Consider the following 19,688-nt stretch of genomic DNA (forward strand, 5'->3'; position numbering starts at 1 on the left):
ACACTGTCTTAACAAACTTGCACCATTCTAGCAATTTTCATTGAAGTTAGATTTTTACTTTAAAAAGTGAGAATCATACTCCCTCTCATTTCACTGAATTAAATATTGCAAAAAGTAGAATTTCAACCCCACATTTTTTTCCTGCAAAATCCTTTGGGAAATGAGCCTTTTTATTATAGCAAATTTCATACTAGGATTGAACAGCTGGGTAGTATACAATAGTTATAAAACTATTATACCAGTATACAATAGTTATAAACCATGGCATAATATTTACAATGCCACAAAGTGGCATTGTCATGCATCAGGGAGTTAAAGATAGACTGCTGGTAAATGAGGAATTCTGAAGCATCTGCCTAAAGCTCTTCTCTGGAACTAGTAGGGGGAATATCAAAGGTAATTTAAGATAACATTGCAGAAAGTATGACAGAATGTATATAAAAAATGCAGACAGCTGTAGCTGGAAAAATCAACCTTAAATACATTTCATCATCTCTAGGATAAACATGAGTGCTGTCCAAAGGCTACATCATTAATAAGTCGAAAAAGTAGATTGTTTTTATTCTATGTTTTGGCTGTGCATGGGTCATTACAAGTCACATCCCATGGATGTCATAGCCGATGGTTAGAAAATAATAAAATAACAGCAGTTTTCCAGTTATTACATTACAAAAAAAATAGAATTTCTGTTTCTGCTATATGCCAACTGTTTGTGCTTCTAAACAAATTAATCAACATATTTTATCTGTGTCTACTTGCCATAGAGTATGTACATCAAACCGAGATCAAGTGACCCAGTAAATTGTTAATTCCTTTTTTAAGGTACTGGGCATACTGAGTAAGTTGTGAGTGGTGCACAGCCCTTGGCAACGCACACAGAGTTCTGCACACAGGATATTACTACTGCTTTATATGGACCCATTCAAAAGAGTATGATACAATGCAGTACTTGGTAAATGTCCTGTAGCTAGTATAATTAATTTCAGTGGAACCACAGTGCACCAGATGGAAAAAAAAGTCCATGTTTTGTTTAGGGTGATGGAGCTGCCTGCGGGTTAAAATGGAATACTTTTTATTAATAATCAAACACAAAAACACTTGCACAGCGCTGATATATAATTATGACTATTGTTTAACCAATTAGCATCTTCAATAGAGTTATCTCGTTTGAGAGTGCACTGCTTCTGACCTCAGTCGGCAGAACTTGTTGCGCTGTAAATATTAGAATGTTTTGATCTCTCTCTACTAGCAGAGAATATAAGAACTGAAAGCAGAAGTCCTCTGTTATTGTCTCACACTGCCCCTAGTGATAAGTAACTATAAATACTCATTAGAACAGTACTAATTAGAAGCAGGGAAATGTAAAAAATGAAAAATAAAAAAACATCCTAAAATAAAATTGTCCTGGATCACTTGCAAGCCTCTAAATTAATTGGCTGCTACAGGGCTAATGAGCATAGAATTTCCTTTTGACAACCTGCACTGAAATTGTTACAAACGTTGGATTGTAACTGGTGCTGGCTAAAAGCAAGATGAGCATCTGCACGGGATGCATGCCGTAAAGTGTCTATGGAATTTATGGACTGCGCACTGCACAGCAGTCAAACATTTACTAAACAAAGATTTAAGATGAGTGTTCTAAAATCGATTTACATTATTTGGTGCTAGCGAACCAACAGACACAGTGCCAATTATGTCAAAGGAAATTCGGGCATATTATTCATAGAGAATTTACATGTTCCTGAACACTACACAGCAGCTCCTCCATAATTCTTCATAAAAGTCTCACTAGCCTGATTATAAGGGAAATGTGATGGACTAGCCATTTTTTATTTTAACATAACACGCGACCTAATGCAGTTTATTCTCACGGAGATAGTTCCATAAAGAATGCCGTCTGCAACCAATGCAATCTGTGTTATGTTGAGTAACACAATCTGATTAAAACATCTTTCTTCATTTTAACAGGGGAGGAATGGGGCCCCAGGTCCACCGGGAATTCCAGGGGAACCTGTAAGTATGCATATTAAATCTGTTTTGCTATAGAATATTCACGAGAACCAGACATTTCAAAGCTTTGAGAGCTGTCATTGCTGATCTCAATTTGGTAGCTTTTCTTCCCCAAGGTACAGAGAATAGGTGATTTGAGACTTGAGAATCCCAGTGAAATAGAGACATATTTCTTCCAGCATTATGGAGTAGGCTCTGGGGACACTCACCATATGTTTACGCCTGTGCTGCATGTTAATAGGACTTAGCTACACAATTAACACAGTGCACAAAGTAGCTATTTATTATAGCCACTATGCATCAACACAAAGTTTGCATTAACTGCCTGCGACTTAACCCCTTTCCTGTCACCGAAGTCAAGGATTTTTACCGTGCATAATCCATTTTTCAAGCTCCGAAGGCAGTAGTTTAAAAATGCATTGCCCCCAGTAGTACATAATGAAAAGTGGATAATTTGGAATAAAGTATAATTGTATACTTCTCTGCCTCTTCCAAGCAGCTTAGCCAGTAAAACTATATAAATGGGTTTTAAAGGCTTTTGCCTGTGGTTCTCTATTGTTGTAATTATTACAATATTAATTTACTTATTTCTGTGCAAGTGATGTATGCCTAGGTGATAATAGTACTTTGCTACTAGTTTATATAATGAGTTTGAAGACTGTGTTTTGTTTATTAATTATACGTTTATGCCATTTTCTGTCATTTATACAAATGCAAACAATAGGAAACGGTACATATTTTTACTAGGCTTTTATATTCTGTAACAGCAACAAACTTGAACTGCTCGTACCTTTAAGCTGACTATGGTAGCGTAAGAATGTTAAATATTCATGTCAGTGGATGGACTGCATCCAAAATGCTGCTGGATAATGGCACACATCTCACTGACAACTTGGCCTGAGCTGTAGAAAAAGGAAGCAAGTATACAATATAAAGAGGAGTGAAATACATGCATCAAACCAGCTAAACTATGTGACATGTCCAAGATCAAGTATGATTACAATGTCAGTGTGCTAGGGAGCCTTGTTAGCTGCTTTGCATGCAGAATGCCTGAAGGGGATGCAAAAGGTTATGTCAATGAATGTCACCTAAAACTGGTTCCAAGAGAACAAACTTGAACATATTTGATACTTGCATATTTAAAGGGGAAGGCATATCTACTCTTGGCTTTAAACCTATACAACGTATAAAGAATACTGGGCCCCAGAAAAGTAGATAATTTAATTATGTACATGCAACCCTATGTCTATATCATATTGCTTCTTCTCATATTTTTAATTCACATTTTCATCAACAAAAATGTTGAAAGCAACTCTAACCCTAAAATTATGTGCATAGTATAATACATACTCTAAAATGTGACTTGTTCAATACATTGTATAGTATAGATGCTATTATTAATATAAGCACAGACTGAAGGTTAAAGCTACTAAGGTAATTTCCTTAGGTCACAAAATCCCTCTCTGTGTACTACTGACATACAGTTAACATTGGTGAAGGGCAGCAATTTTATGGGATTTTAGTTCCCCTTTACACTGAAGGAAAGAGCTTATGGTTGAGCTTTTTTTTTATTATACAAGTTTGCTGAAGTAAAAATACAAGTACCTTTATAGGAGGAATAGTGCATCATTGCCCAGGCATTTTGAGTATCCCTGTGCTACTAAAACTGCCTGGACAACAATGCATCAGGGCTGTGGAGTCGGAGATTTCATAAACTGAGGAGTCAAATGATTTTTGTACAAAATCTACAGCCCGGGTAAGTATTAGACTAAGGAGTCGGAGTTGAGGAGTCAGAGCCATTTTGGGTACCTGGAGTCGGAGTTGGTGGTTTCATAAACTGAGGAGTCGGAGTTGGAAGATTTTTGTACCGACTCCACAGCCCTGCAATGCATCTCTCCGTCTATTGAGAATATCATTGTATGTGTACTTATATTTACACTCCAATATACCCTTCTTCCTATACCTGTACATGGGCAGCGCCATCACAGTAGATGATTCACTAATTGCTCTTGAAGAAGTTGGCCCTTGGTCACAGCATTCATCAGTAATACCGCGTGCAACTATGGGCGGTTCTGAATGTAAGCCTGGCTTCAAGGTCATAAAGAGATAATTTGCATATTCAGTAGAGACCACAGTCATTCACTTAAAGCCGAAATCTCTCAAATACCTTCTGTTTTAGGAAGGCAAACTACACTAACCATTGGCTTTTTAGTAGGAGGACTTTTCAGTCTCGTTTAGTCCCCTATACCTTCCTAGTAGTTTTGAGTCACCCCAAGCTGCTTTGATATTTTGTTGACCTCAGGGAGCAGAAGATCCCTGAATATGTGTTGTTTATATGTTTAAAAGCTTCTTAATGTCAACTGAGCACACATACACATAATTAATCAGGAAGCTAGTACCCCCTATAGAGTATTTTATTCCCTTAATCCTTTGATGTATGCCTGATATATTTTCATATTTATGGTGGAAAGGGATCTTATTGTGAACTTCCAAAGCCATTTGAGCTACAGCCAGCTTTTAATAAAAAGAAGTGGTTTGTCTGTTGCTGTGTTTATACTGCATTTGCATTTATATTGTCTGATGCTGAGCTACCAAACCCTGCCTGTTTACGTCTGGTCTGTCGGCAGAATAAATTATTAAACCTGATATCAAGGGTAAATTAAATACCCTCTTTATGAAGAGAAACTTGAATTATTCTCTGATAGTCAAAAAATGCTGCAGTCATTTGGGCACTGGGAGAATCCGCGGGTAGAAAATCAGTAAAATTACCAATATTCTAATATTGAGCAATGGGTACTACGATAGAAGAATCAGTTATTTTTACATATATTTTACTATCGCTAAACCTTACCCTATTCTCACTTGAACCCTCCTTCTAGCAGTGCTTTACCCTAACCGACCCCTTCTCACTGCATGTCTGCTGATATCAGCACCACATTCACAGCTAAAAAACAACCTCTGTTGATATCCATGAAGCCTAATAATAATATTTATCAAGTCCTGTTATGTCGTCAAATTACCCCCCAGGCTCTGCTATAGCCATAATTAACATTGCAGTCTATACAGTGCCCATTTTATAAAAGCACTGCCGGCACCCAAATTAACTTCTTCGGTGACAGATCCCTCAGTGTTTGATCCAGTAATGCTTGTCTGTGATACAGGCGTAACTTGTATGCAATGTGAAAGTGGGACGATCAGACTCAACAGGAAGTGCATCTGAATGGCTAAACTCTATTCAGTTTGCATAAAATTTGCATGCAAGTCTAAATTATTTTTATCTCATTGATGATCTTTAGCCATTGACTATCTGTGGTACCAGTGGCATAACTACAATTCATGGGGCCTTCAGTGAAACTTTGATGGCCCCCCCAATGTTCACACCCTTTCCCTTGACTCTCCTTGGAGCCCTCCACTGCCTTGCAGCCCACCTCACAAGGGTCGTAAAACAAGTGGTCATCATGATCTTCCAACCCATAACAAGTGTAGCCACAAAAACACCTGATTTAAAGTATAGTCCCCTGTATAGGAGGAAGGGAAGGTTAGTAGTTGGGCCCACCACAGCTCTGGCACCCCTGCAATCGCAGGTGCTGCTCTCCTATAGTTACAATGATATTCAACAAAGAAATGAAAATGGTCGCGCATCTAACCAAGATGCACCTGACATTGCATAGGGCTAACTAGCCTCTTAAAGGCACAACTGTGCTCATTGCAGTAGAACAGGTGCATTAGAACGAATGCATCTCACAATACAAATAATGGAAGCAAATCTATGCATCACACATTATTAACATATTAGGGGACCTTATCCTTGTCTTATTGAGAGAGACATCAGTTCAGTAGCAGGGACGGCTCGTGCAGCCTTCTCTCGGGGTCCCCACCCTAACCTACGTTTAAAATCACCCAGCAATATGGGAACATGCTTGCAGCATTGCCTTGGGAGCAGCAGGCCATATAAAGGGGAAGGGGCGTGGCGTGGCCTATAGTTACGCCCCTGTGTGGTACTATAATAGAGTAGCTGAGTATTAAAAACCCCGGAACCTGAAGTAGTCGATGTAGATTTTTTTTTTTTTTCTGCAGAAATCTAATTTCCCAGATTAGAATGGATAATGGTCTGCTTTCTAGCATAGTGTTACGGTTCCCTTGGCCTTAGCTGCAGTACAATTTATATTGTAACTTATAATAACAGTTAGACCCTTGACCTATTTTCTTCTTTTACCGAATAAAAAAAAGTTCTTTGAAAATGGGTTTTCCAAGAAGTTAAAGGAATCCCATGCATGCATTAAGAAAAAAGGCGTACAACAATACCTCAGTGTCCCAGCGTCCCCGTTGAGTTAATTATCAAGAAATGAAAGCTATATTAAGCAATCCCATTGCTGCATATAAAAACTCATCCCTCAAATCCCTCAGAACTCTCTGCAGAAACGAGGAGACTTTGTGAGTCAAACCACAGACAGATTAATGATCACTCTAAAGAACTTACAGAGCTTGAAGTCACATAAAAAAAAATTAAAAACAGTCTCACTTCATGATCTGTGAAAAGTAACAGATTTGCTAGTCTTTCTACAATCATAAAAAAAAAAGTTTATAATATGCTGCAGTAAATGGTTATTCAGCGCTATGGGCACAGAGGAAAGACTATCTCACCTATAATAATGTCCATCTGATTGAGAAGACATTGCCCTAGCAACATACTCACTGTTGTACTTCCTTCAGAACTCCTATGAGCTTTGATCTTTAGAGTTGTAAACTGTGAGTTAAATTATTTTATAAATATTGTACTTACACACTACCTTCAGTTGGAATACTTTAGCTCAGTTTTAAAGCTGAATTCCAGGCTCTGCCTAAACCAATGCTGTGGAAAATGTGTTAAAGTAAGTCTGTAGTGAGGTCATATGAAAGCTAATATCTTTATTTTTCTTTAAACAGTAAACTGGCAGTAGCCTGGCTAATCTGATGATCTTTTTGGCTTTAGCAGCATCTGAATGACACACCTGAAATTAGTGTGCTGTTGGTGAAGTTAGACTTTAGTCACAGCCAGTTATCTGTGTACTCAATTTCAGCCTTCATTCAGCTCATACTATATCATTGGGTTTCCAATCCCCCTCCCCCCTCAAAAGTGACTCACTTTTAAATCCTAATGTGCTCCCTCCATCTCCAAACAAGTCTTATCTTTCCAATCCCCTTTGGTTGCCTCCCTCTCCAATCATGTCTCAAATTTTCAATCCTCCTAACTTTCTGAATTGAGTACCTAAAGAGAAAGAAGAAAGTATAAAAAACAAAGGGGAACACATAGAGAACGTGAGAGGGTGGAACAAAAAGAGAGCAAAGCATTACCGAGGGGGGAGGGGGGACTTTGATCGAAGTAGTGTAGAGGAAAGTAGTGTAGAGGAAAGAGGAAAGTGGGACAGAGAGAAACAAAGGCTTAATAGCAGTGTGTGTGTGTGTGTGTGTGTGTGTGTGTGTGTGTGTGTGTGTGTGTGTGTGTGTGTGTGTGTGTGCGTGCGTGCGTGCGTGCGTGTGTGTGTGTGTGTGTGTGTGTGTGTGTGTAAGAGAGAGGGAGAGTGTAAAGTGGCTCAGAAAGAGAGATGCCTGAATTGCTCTGCCCACTGCTGATATAACACCATAAAAAGGTGCAAAAGAGAGAAAAAACACTATCAGTGTGACCCCCTATTAGTCATCTCATTATTGTTCACTAATTTCTTCAGGGGCTACTAATTATACATGCTGGTGAGGTGACATGTAACAACACACTCAGGAACTGACCAGTGTTGTAATTGTACTCTAGAGCTTCATATTGGTGTCAGAGGTGCTTCTGTCATGATTCCTACAGGAACATTTTCTATGAAGTGCAGGTGTACAGTTGCAGTACTGTAGGGTTGCTGTGTATTCAGCTGCCTCTTATTTCACTGGTGTTTATAGTTAGCTGAAGCAGCAAACACTACTGAAAACTAATGAAACAGTGTGGCAGTCATTTATCCAAGAGCACCAAGAGAATCTTGGTGGTGGGCTGTTTCACTTCACTGCTGGGAATTGTGAGCTCTGATTATATTATATTGCTGTTGTTTGTAAATTTGTGTTTTGCTGCTTTGATATCTGGTGGGCTTGTGCATTGCAGTTCATCAGATATCTAGCCGCAAGTGTTAGTTTTAAAAGTTTTTAAAAGTACATTTTTTTTCCTCTAGTGTGCTTGCAACAGGCAGGTAATTAGCTAGGGGGAGGGATTAGCTGTAACACAGGTGATATATTAAACAGGAAGTGTAGGCCAAAGCCTTAATCTTGGTGGTGGGCTGTTTCACTTCACTGCTGGGAATTGTGAGCTCTGATTATATTATATTGCTGTTGTTTGTAAATTTGTGTTTTGCTGCTTTGATATCTGGTGGGCTTGTGCATTGCAGTTCATCAGATATCTAGCCGCAAGTGTTAGTTTTAAAAGTTTTTAAAAGTACATTTTTTTTCCCTCTAGTGTGCTTGCAACAGGCAGGTAATTAGCTAGGGGGAGGGATTAGCTGTAACACAGGTGATATATTAAACAGGAAGTGTAGGCCAAAGCCTTAATCTTGGTGGTGGGCTGTTTCACTTCACTGCTGGGAATTGTGAGCTCTGATTATATTATATTGCTGTTGTTTGTAAATTTGTGTTTTGCTGCTTTGATATCTGGTGGGCTTGTGCATTGCAGTTCATCAGATATCTAGCCGCAAGTGTTAGTTTTAAAAGTTTTTAAAAGTACATTTTTTTTTCCTCTAGTGTGCTTGCAACAGGCAGGTAATTAGCTAGGGGGAGGGATTAGCTGTAACACAGGTGATATATTAAACAGGAAGTGTAGGCCAAAGCCTTAATCTTGGTGGTGGGCTGTTTCACTTCACTGCTGGGAATTGTGAGCTCTGATTATATTATATTGCTGTTGTTTGTAAATTTGTGTTTTGCTGCTTTGATATCTGGTGGGCTTGTGCATTGCAGTTCATCAGATATCTAGCCGCAAGTGTTAGTTTTAAAAGGTTTTAAAAGTACATTTTTTTTTCCTCTAGTGTGCTTGCAACAGGCAGGTAATTAGCTAGGGGGAGGGATTAGCTGTAACAGGAGGCATTTGGTCAGCTTCAGGACTCAGTACTGAGCTTGCTCAGTCTGTGGCTTGCTCACTAAGTGGCTTCGACACAAGTGGCATAGGCGTTAAAAACAGGCGTTACAACACAGGCACAAACAGAGAGGTGAGAGGAAGCAGGTAAAAAAAAAAAAAAAAAAATTTAAACAATACTGCGGTTCTTTGCATTGGTTAGGATGTGCTAACACGTTTAGGTGTAGTCTTTAAGTTTTGAGGACTCCGCCCCAGCTTCACTCACTCCCCCTCCTCCACTCCCCCTCCTCCACCCCAACCTTACTCACTCCCCCTCCTCCACTCCAACTTCACTCACTCCCCCTCCACCCCTCCCCCTCTTCCACCCCAGCTGCACTCACTCCCGAACTTCACTCCCTCTCCCTTTTCAACTTTTACCGCCACAGTTTACTTTAAATAAAATTTCCCCACACAATAGTCATCATGTTGGACTATGCTGTACAGTGTACATCCTGTGACATGTATGCATGCCTTGATCAGCGGATTGAGGGTGTTTACTGTTGCCCTGGGTGTGTGCGTGTTGCTCAGTTAGAGGCGGAAGTCGCAGAGCTAAATAAGCATCTCGCAACACTGAGACGCATACACAACATGGAGATGAGCTTGGATCTCACGATCCAGACACTGGATGGAATCGGTGAAGATGAGGTGGGTGGAGTAAAGCCGGAGCAAGAAGCAGAGGTAGCCGCTAGTTGGGTCACAGTTAGAAGGGGTAGGGGAAAAAGTGACAGGGAGGCTAGTCCCGAGTTGTCCCTCACTAATAAGTATGCTTGTTTGCGTAATATTGGGGAGGATGATTCTGGAGTAGCAATGCTGCAGCAGGATGTGCTCCTTAGCAACCAAGGGGCAGACTGCTGTAACGAGAAAGGGAATAGGAGTGCAGCTAAGGCTAGACAGGTACTGGTGGTAGGGGATTCAATTATTCGGCGCACAGATAGGGTAATCTGTCGAAGAAACCGTGAATGCCGTACAGTCTGTTGCCTCCCGGGTGCTCGGGTTCGGCATGTAGCGGAAAGAATTGACAGATTATTGGGTGGGGCTGGGGAAGACCCAGCTGTCATGGTACACATTGGCACCAATGACAAAGTTAGTGGGAGATGGAAGGTCCTCAAAAATGATTTTCAGGTACTTGGAGATAAACTTAAAGCAAGGACCTCCAAGGTGGTGTTCTCTGAAATACTGCCAGTGCCACGCGCTACATCTGAGAGACAGAGGGAGCTTAGGGAGTTAAATAAGTGGCTGAGAATTTGGTGTAGGAAGGAAGGGTTTGGGTTCCTGGAGAACTGGGCAGACTTTGCAGTCGGCTACAGGTTCTACAGCAGGGATGGACTGCACCTTAATGGGGAGGGTGCAGCTGCATTGGGGGAGAAGATGGCTAAACGGTTGGAGGAGATTTTAAACTAGGATCTGGGGGGAGGCGGGAGGATAAAGTCTCAATATGTAGACAAGATAAGGTAAAAAGACAGTGGGAGCCTAACATTATGGGGGGTGGAGAGGGGGGTGGAGACAGTGTAAAGATTAAGGAGGTTGGTAAAACTTCAAGTAACCTATTTTGTGTAAACAAAATTGGTAAATGTGTTGGTAAAAATATAAAGTGCATGGTAACCAATGCTCGGAGCCTTGCAAATAAAATAGACGAACTAGAGTTCATTCTGAATGACAAAGGCTATGACATTGTGGGAATAACCGAGACATGGATGGATGAAAGCCATGACTGGATAGCTAATTTAAAAGGATACAATGTGTTTAGGAGGGATAGAACAGGGAAAAAAGGTGGAGGGGTTTGTCTCTTTGTTAAGAATTCTTTTACAGCTGTCCTCAACGATGAGATGGAGGAAGATTGCGAAGATGTGGAGTCCGTTTGGGTAAATATTCATGGTGGAAATAAAAGTTGCCAATTGCTTATTGGGGTATGCTACAGACCACCTCTTATTAATGAAGCTGCAGAACTGCGATTACTACAGCAGATTGAAAAAGCTGCAAGTAAAAACGAGGTCATAATTATGGGCGACTTCAACTTTCCAGACATTGACTGGGGTATTGAGGTTACCCATTCTGGTAAAAGCAGCAGATTTCTGGCAGCACTACAGGACAATTACTTGACTCAAATGGTAACGGAACCAACTAGGGGGAATGCGTTACTGGATCTGATCATTTCTAATAGACCAGATAATGTATCAAATGTGCAGGTTCAAGAACATTTGGGAAATAGTGATCACAACATGATAACGTTTGATCTGGTGACTGATATGCCACGGGGCAGCGGGACCACTAAAACTATGAATTTTAGAAAAGCAAAGTTCAATCAAATTAGGCAGGCACTAAGTTTGGTGAACTGGGATAATGTACTACAAGGGGACGACACTGAAGGGAAATGGCAAGCTTTTAAACGTATTCTCAATCAATATTGTAGTATGTATATCCCATATGGAAACAAAATGTCTAGGAATAAAAAAAGGCCTCTATGGATGAATAGAAAGGTTAGGGATAAAATGAAGAGGAAAAAGAATGCCTATAAGGTCCTAAAACAGGAGGGGACTGAGGCTGCACTAAGCAATTATAAGGAGTGCAATAAAAATTGTAAAAAAGAAATTAGGCTGGCAAAGATCGAAGCTGAAAATCAAATCGCTAGGGATATCAAATCTAACCCAAAAAAGTTTTACAAGTACATCAACTCTAAAAAAAGAAAGGTTGACTGTATAGGAATCCTAAAGGATGAGGGTGGGAACTCGATGGTGGACGACCAAGGTAAGGCAGAGTTATTAAATGCTTTCTTTGCTTCAGTCTTCACAAAGGAAACAGCACTGTTGCAAATTACAGAGGCAGAAGAGTCTCAATCTTCTAACTGTAATATTAAATACTTAACGCAGGAAGAAGTAAAGGCAAGACTAAATAAATTAAAAATAGACAAGGCACCTGGCCCGGATGGCATGCATCCTCGGGTCCTAAGAGAATTAAGTTCAGTTATAGCTAAGCCCCTTTATCTTATCTTTTGTGACTCTCTTGCAACTAGCAGAGTCCCAGTGGATTGGCGTACAGCCCACGTTTTCCCATTATTTAAGAAGGGCAAAAAATCTGATCCAGGAAATTATAGACCTGTAAGCTTAACATCAGTTGTATGCAAACTATTTGAGGGGTTACTAAGAGATACTATACATGACTTCATAGTAGAAAATAATCTTATTTCTCAGCATCAACATGGGTTTACTAAAGACAGGTCCTGTTTGACTAACATGCTCAGCTTTTATGAGGTAGTAAATGCTAATATGGATATTGGGAATGCTGTAGATGTGATATACTTGGACTTTGCAAAGGCCTTCGACACTGTTCCCCACAGAAGTCTGGTGCAAAAGTTGAGGATGCAAGGACTGGGGAAGAGTTTGTGTGCATGGATAGGGAACTGGCTAATGGACAGAAAACAAAGAGTTGTGGTCAATGGATCGTACTCAAAATGGGAGACTGTTAGCAGTGGGGTCCCACAGGGGTCTGTACTGGGTCCAGTGCTCTTCAATTTATTTATTAATGACCTAGTAGATGCAGTAGTGAGCAATGTTGCTATTTTTGCAGATGATACAAAATTGTGCAGAATCATCAACTCTCAGGAAGATAGTGTCATATTGCAACAGGATCTGGATAGGATGGCTATATGGGCACATACATGGCAGATGAAATTCAATGTTGACAAATGTAAAGTCATGCATTTTGGTCGTACCAATGGTCTAGCACCATACAAAATAAATGGGATACAGTTGGGAACATCAAACTTGGAGAAGGACTTAGGAGTACTCATCGACAACAAGTTAAATAATCGTACTCAATGCCAAGCCGCTGCAGCTAAAGCGAACAAAATTTTGGGATGCATTAAAAGGGAAATAAAAACTCGAGATGCTAGCATAATATTGCCCCTGTTTAACTCTCTAGTAAGGCCACATCTGGAATATGGAATTCAGTTCTGGGCACCACATTACAAAAAAGATATTGCAGTTTTAGAGCAGGTGCAGAGACGAGCTACAAAATTGATACGTGGGATGGAAGGTCTCGCTTACCAAGAAAGGTTAGATAAACTGGGTTTATTTAGTCTAGAGAAAAGACGCCTTAGAGGAGATCTAATTAACATGTATAAATACATTAGAGGGCAATATAATAGCTTGGCGGATGAGCTTTTTGTCCCTAGGCCTTCTCAAAGGACTAGAGGACATGAGCTGCGCATGGAGGAAAAACGTTTTAGCCATTTATTTAGGAAAGGGTTCTTTACAGTAAGAGTTAAGATGTGGAATGCATTGCCACAGGAAGTCGTTATGGCAAACTCTATACCTGCATTTAAAGGGGGCTTAGATGCTTTCCTTGCGTTGAAAGACATCCATGGCTACAATTACTAGGTTATGCCTAATGATGTTGATCCAGGGATTTTATCTGATTGCCATCTGGAGTCGGGAAGGAATTTTTCCCATTTGGGGCTAATTGGACCATGCCTGGTGGGTTTTTTTTCGCCTTCCTCTGGATCAACAGGGGTATGTGGGGGACGGGCTGGAGTTGTACTTTGTACTGGTTGAACTCGATGGACGTATGTCTTTTTTCAGCCAAAATAACTATGTAACTATGTAACTATGTAACCCAGACACAATTTTGTCTACTGGTCTGGTACAGGGGTGTCTCCTTTACACTCCTGATAGTGGCCATGGAGGTCAGGTGACCATATATCCCAACTAGTCTACATTATGAGACTCAGCAGAAAACATCATAGGGAACAGTTTACAATCACAACACCCTCTACAGCAGGGCTATCCAACCCTGTCCTAAAGTACCACTAACTGCGCAGAGGCACTAATTACCTCACCTGTGAATGTTTGTGGTTGGCTGCAAAACATGCAGTGTTGGTGGTACTTGAGGACAGGGTTGGGAAGCCCTGCTCTTCAGCACGAAGCATTGTAATTGGCCAAATAGTATTAGCAAAAGTTTTTTTACAACCTATCTCTAAGGGCCTAAGCCCACTACCACTGTTGTGTCCGCTTCGGTCCACTTTTCAGCATCTGTGTAACATTGAGGTGTAACTTAAAAGCGGATACAACTGAGTCAGTGGGCTCAGGCTCTAAGAGTTTGAGAGGGTGCCGTCCACACAATCATGTAGTGGAATTTCCTTATAAGGTTTGAGTCCCCCAAAGTAGACTAGTGCCAGCTGGTATCAGCTATTAGGTTTAATATCTAATTGAACAATTCTAAGTGTGTGTGTGTATGTATATACACACAGTAATACAGTAATTACACAGTAATATATATACACACACACATGCTGTATATATACAGTGGGGTGCGAAAGTTTGGGCAACCTTGTTAATCATCATGATTTTCTTGTATAAATCTTTGGTTGTTATGATAAAAAATGTCAGTTAAATATATCATATAGGAGACACACGCACTGATATTTGAAAAGTGAAATGAAGTTTATTGGATTTACAGAAAGTGCACAATAATTGTTAAAAAAAATTAGGCAGGTGCATAAATTTGGGCACTTTTTATTGATTCCAAAACCTTTAGAACTAATTATTGGAACTCAAATGTGCTTGGTAAGCTCAGTGACCCTTGACCTACATACACAGGTGAATCCAATTATGAGAAAGAGTATTTAAGGGTCACAATTGCAAGTTTCCCTCCTCTTTTAATTTTTTCTGAAGATTAGCAACATGGGGGTCTCAAAACAACTCGCAAATGACCTGAAGACAAAGATTGTTCACCATCATGGTTTAGGGGAAGGATACAGAAAGCTGCCTCAGAGATTTCAGCTGTCTGTTTCCAGTTAGGAACATATTGAGGACATGGAAGACCACAGGCTCAGTTCAAGTTAAGGCTCGGAGTGGCAGACCAAGAAAAATCTCGGATAGACAGAAGTGACTAATGGTGAGAACAGTCAGAGTCAACCCACAGACCAGCACCAAAGACCTGCAACATCGTTTTGCTGCAGATGGAGTCACTGTGCATCATTCAACCATTTGACGCACTTTACACAAGAAGATGCTGTAGGCAAGAGAGATGCAGAGGAAGCCTTTTCTCCGCCCACAGCACAAATAGAGCCGCTTGAGGTATGCTAAAGCACATTTGGACAAGCCAGCTTCATTTTGGATAAAGGTGCTGTGTACTGATGAAACTAAAATGAGTTATTTGGGCATAACAAGGGGCGTTATGCATGGAGGAAAAATAACACAGTATTCCAAGAAAAACACCTGCTGCCTACAGTAAAATATGGTGGTGGTTCCATCATGCTGTGGGTCTGTGTGGCCAGTGCAGGGACTGGGAATCTTGTCAAAGTTGAGGGACACATGGATTCCACTCAGTATCAGCAGATTCTGGAGACCAATGTCCAGGAATCAGTTACAAAGCTAAAGTTGCACTGGGGCTGGATCTTTCAACAAGACAACGACCCTAAACACTGCTCAAAATCCACTAAGGCATTCATGCAGGGGAACAAGTACAACGTTCTGGAATGGCCATCTCAGTACCCAGACCTGAATATAATTAAAAATGGTGTGAGTTAAAGAGAGCTGTCCATGCTCGGACGCCATCAAACCTGAATGAACTACAGATGTTTTGTAAAGAGGAATGGTCCTAAATACCTTCAACCAGAATCCAGACTCTCATTGGAATCTACAGGAAGCATTTAGAGGCTGTAATTTCTGCAAGAGGATCTACTAAATATTGATTTCATTTTTTACGAGGTGCCCAAATTTATGCACCTGTCTTATTTTGTTTAAATAATTATTGCACACTTTCTGTAAATCCAATAAACTACATTTCACTTCTCAAATATAACTGTGTGTGTCTCCTATATGATATATTTGACTGACAATTTTTATCGTAACAACCAACGATTTATACAGGAAAATCATGACAATTAACAAGGTTGCCCAAACCTTCGCACCTCACTGTATATATATATATCAGTTTGTACTCTTGTTCTCTGTTTTTATATAATCACATGCTTTGCTTATTTTATTTGCTACTGAAGAAATGTCAGTATCAATTCTTTGAGGATATTAGACTAACGCAAATTCTTTCTTAGCCTAAAATTATAATGTTTGAGTATTATATCTGTTTCCATTTAGTTTATAGGTCCCATTTGCAAGGTTTCACTTTATTTAATGCTATAATAAGCTTCTGTGTTTAGTATATTTTTACATTTTCTAACTAAAGCAAAATACCTTGGTCTTTTGACATTGCCGTGGTGATGGTTAATTTATCTTTGCTACAATGATGCAATAAACTGAAAATCTGAATACAATTACTAATGAGTCATGACCTGATTTCAAAATACTGTAGCAGAAAATCTGCACAAAAGGGAATTGCTTTGACATAGTGTTTTCAGAATACAGGACATCCAGTATAAGGCACACAGATGATATTTGCAAAAGCTAAAACACCTTCTTCTAAATATGCATTGTTACATGGTATCTGTGCTTGTTCTATATGTTTCATAACCTTTATTTGCTTACAAAAATATGACACTGTCATCACTGGTTTAGAGCTACAGATCCCAGAATTCCTGAATATTGCAAACAAAATACAGACTATTACACACTACCTGTAAACCATACAAGTAGATCATTATCATTGTTACGTCATCATTGTCAGTATTATAAAATAGAATTAAACCAATATGGCAAATGCGTGGTTTGTTATTGGTGTGTAAGTAAATTTGGCACACTAATGTTGCCCATATATGGTACATTTTTTTTTTTTGATCTAAGAAATTTGTTTGATTATTTCCTTGGGTTGAATCGTTTTTAGAATTATTTTCGAGGTACCATACACAAGCGCTCGATTTTTCCAAAAATCTGAGAAAAACTATTAAATATGAAGAAAAAGTTGGCTTATCTAATAGTTTTTTCTTATATAACATACCATACACTATACAATTTTACAAAAAAATATCCAGATTGTTTTCAACAAGTCCAATCTGATTTTTATTGAAAAACCAGAATAATCGTTCATTTTTCCTCGATCAAAAAAATAGATTATTTTCAATTTTCACTCGATCGTTTTGATCATATAAATGAAAAATCAAACATTTTAATTGTACCTTGCATGGGCACCATTAGTATAAGTATGCTAGCATTTAATGGGCACAGAATACATGCGAAAGTGAAAAAAAAAACATGTCCACGAGACAAGTTTTAACAAAAAACATTGTCAGACAAAAAGCGGACTGACAGTGACAAAAAACAAGGCAACAGCTACAAGACAGAGCAAGTGCAATGACAAGCTACAAAAAAAGCACAAACAAGAAATAGCACACAGGATCTGCCTATTAAGTAAGCACTGGCTAGACTAGCTAGACTAAACTAATACTAACTACACTCAGTACACTAGTACTAACTAATCTGCTGCTGATAGTTCAAAAACAAAGTAAGCCCCTGACCGCTAACTGCAGCTAAACCTAGGACAACGCTCTGTAAAATAAACTAACAATCCCAAAGTGCTATGCTAGCTGCTGCTAGTACACTAAGCTAACTCTCTGAAAAATAATCAATATATCTAGATTTTTTTCTGCTTGCCTTTTCACCCTGCTGTGAATTGTATAACACCCCCCCCCCCCCCACCCACCACCTCAGGGTAGGGGATACCCTTGGACTTTTCTCAAAAAGTGCAACCATCTCCGGCTAGCCTGGACCCCCGAGTGGAGTCAGGTTTATTGATCTCCATCAACTGTGGTTGGTTGCCCCTTCGCAACCTTACTTTGTGAGTACCCTCTGTTTATATTTTTTTACGTCTTTTATCATTTGTAATGTACTTCACCAGTTGGGCTCCCAGTATCTCTGTGCTTTTTTGTTCTAGGGTGACTGTTCACCCTCTACTCTGTCTAATATATCTAGATAAATTGTATTAATCAAAGAAGTATCTCAGAAATAAGTATACTGGGTGACACACTGACTAGAAGTGAATATTTCTACTGTTACTACTAGTACTAATGGTCTAAAACAATAGCACATATTACAGACTATTAACTAAGCTAACTCAGTCACAAACTATGTCCCTTCCCTTTCCCTGAACTCTAACTACTACTACTGCTAAAAGTATGAAATCCCTGTCTCAAAACTACCACTGACTACATACACTAACACCGTCTGTCACTTCATTAGTACGGTAAGCTAACTCACAAAGCAAACAATTAGTAAGTTAACTCTCTAACTGAATCACAAAGCTAACAATTGCAGGTCTCAAATTAGCACAAAACGATCACAAATTGCAAATACACAGCATTGCTCCCTCCAACACAATGGCCTCAATTCACGGAGCATTATCAAACGTTTATCAAACACTTTATCAAATGTTTGATAATTTACCTCATGGGTAAAATCTCATTTTAAATTCACTAAGGTGTTATATATTTATCGAATGTTTTACCGATAAAACATTCAACAAATATATAACACCTTAGTGAATTCAAAATGAGATTTTACCCATGAGGTAAATTATCAAACGTTTGATAAAGTGTTTGATAAGCGTTTGATAATGTTCCGTGAATTGAGGCCAATCTCTCCACACAGTACTAAGTAACAGCAAGGAGTTAATCCTAAATGGCATTCTCCTTATATAGAGATGGGTGGGCCCGGAGCTCAGCTCATTCCTATTGGTTGCTAGGGACATTCTGATTGGTCCAAAAAGTTCTTAAAATGCACTTCCATAATGTACTCATAATCATAATTACGACTCGCTCCCTTAATTACCAATGCACTGCAGTCGTAATTCGCAGAGCTCAATCGTCAGGAAGTAGTTCCCCACCCGCTGCCACTGCGCTAATTTCTGGAGGGAGGAGCATGGAAGAGGGGGCCCCAGGTGATGGACTGGGGTAGTCGAGCCCCCCTCCCCATTGCTGTGTGCCCACTGCTCCCCCTTCCTGCGCTGTGCCCCCTCCTGCCCCCAACAATGGCCCTGTGCGACCTCCCCCCATGCTTCACCCCCCCACGAGGCTGCATCCCTTGCCTCATCGCTGATTGTAATAAATGGTGTTTGTTTGACAAGGGATGGCACTGCAGGTAGCCATGCATGGATTACTGTACTACATATGCCCACCTGCTTCCCTTATTGTAAACAAGTTATTACACTAATAAATGGCAATGCTTAAAACATGAAAACGTCTAATGTATAATAGGGCTAAACAAATTTCAAAGGATTTTAGAACCAAACTAGATAAAAACTTGTTACACGATCTGAGGCTGGTTTACTGGATTACCCTTTTGATATTTCTTTTGTTGGTTTTCCTATACAGGGTTTCATACAGGTTTCCAGCCATTCATTTCCTTTCTTTTCATAATTTCAGTAAGCTAGTTATAGATTAGAAAGTCTGTGCGTTTTTATTGGTATCTGGTCCCATTTAGGAACATTTGCTTCCAGTCATGTCACTGTCACTGGCAGTGGAAAGAGAGAAAATCTCTTGAATAACACAAACATAAAATTCAAGCACTTTTTCTTAATAGCACAGAGAATTAGAATGTCTACCAGCTGTTATTCATATTCTGAAGATCTAATCTCCTGTGTTGTTGATGGTGGAAGAGTGTGAAAGTGATTCTATAACATG

At 39.7% G+C, this 19,688-nt stretch overlaps 1 protein-coding gene across 6 annotated transcripts in view; it reads left to right on the top strand.

The window, feature by feature from the left end:
* The window catches only part of COL19A1 (collagen type XIX alpha 1 chain), a 1,086,226-nt gene that overhangs the window by 844,299 nt on the left and 222,239 nt on the right, over positions 1-19,688 (top strand). For all 6 annotated transcript variants that reach the window (XM_068281448.1, XM_068281450.1, XM_068281452.1 and 3 more), the window contains exon 44: positions 1,969-2,013. In XM_068281448.1, the coding sequence (XP_068137549.1) occupies positions 1,969-2,013 (45 nt within the window). The remainder of the gene's footprint in view (positions 1-1,968; positions 2,014-19,688) is intronic.

Source organism: Hyperolius riggenbachi, chromosome 4 (genome assembly GCF_040937935.1).
Source record: "Hyperolius riggenbachi isolate aHypRig1 chromosome 4, aHypRig1.pri, whole genome shotgun sequence".
In the NCBI taxonomy this organism is placed as follows: domain Eukaryota; kingdom Metazoa; phylum Chordata; class Amphibia; order Anura; family Hyperoliidae; genus Hyperolius; species Hyperolius riggenbachi.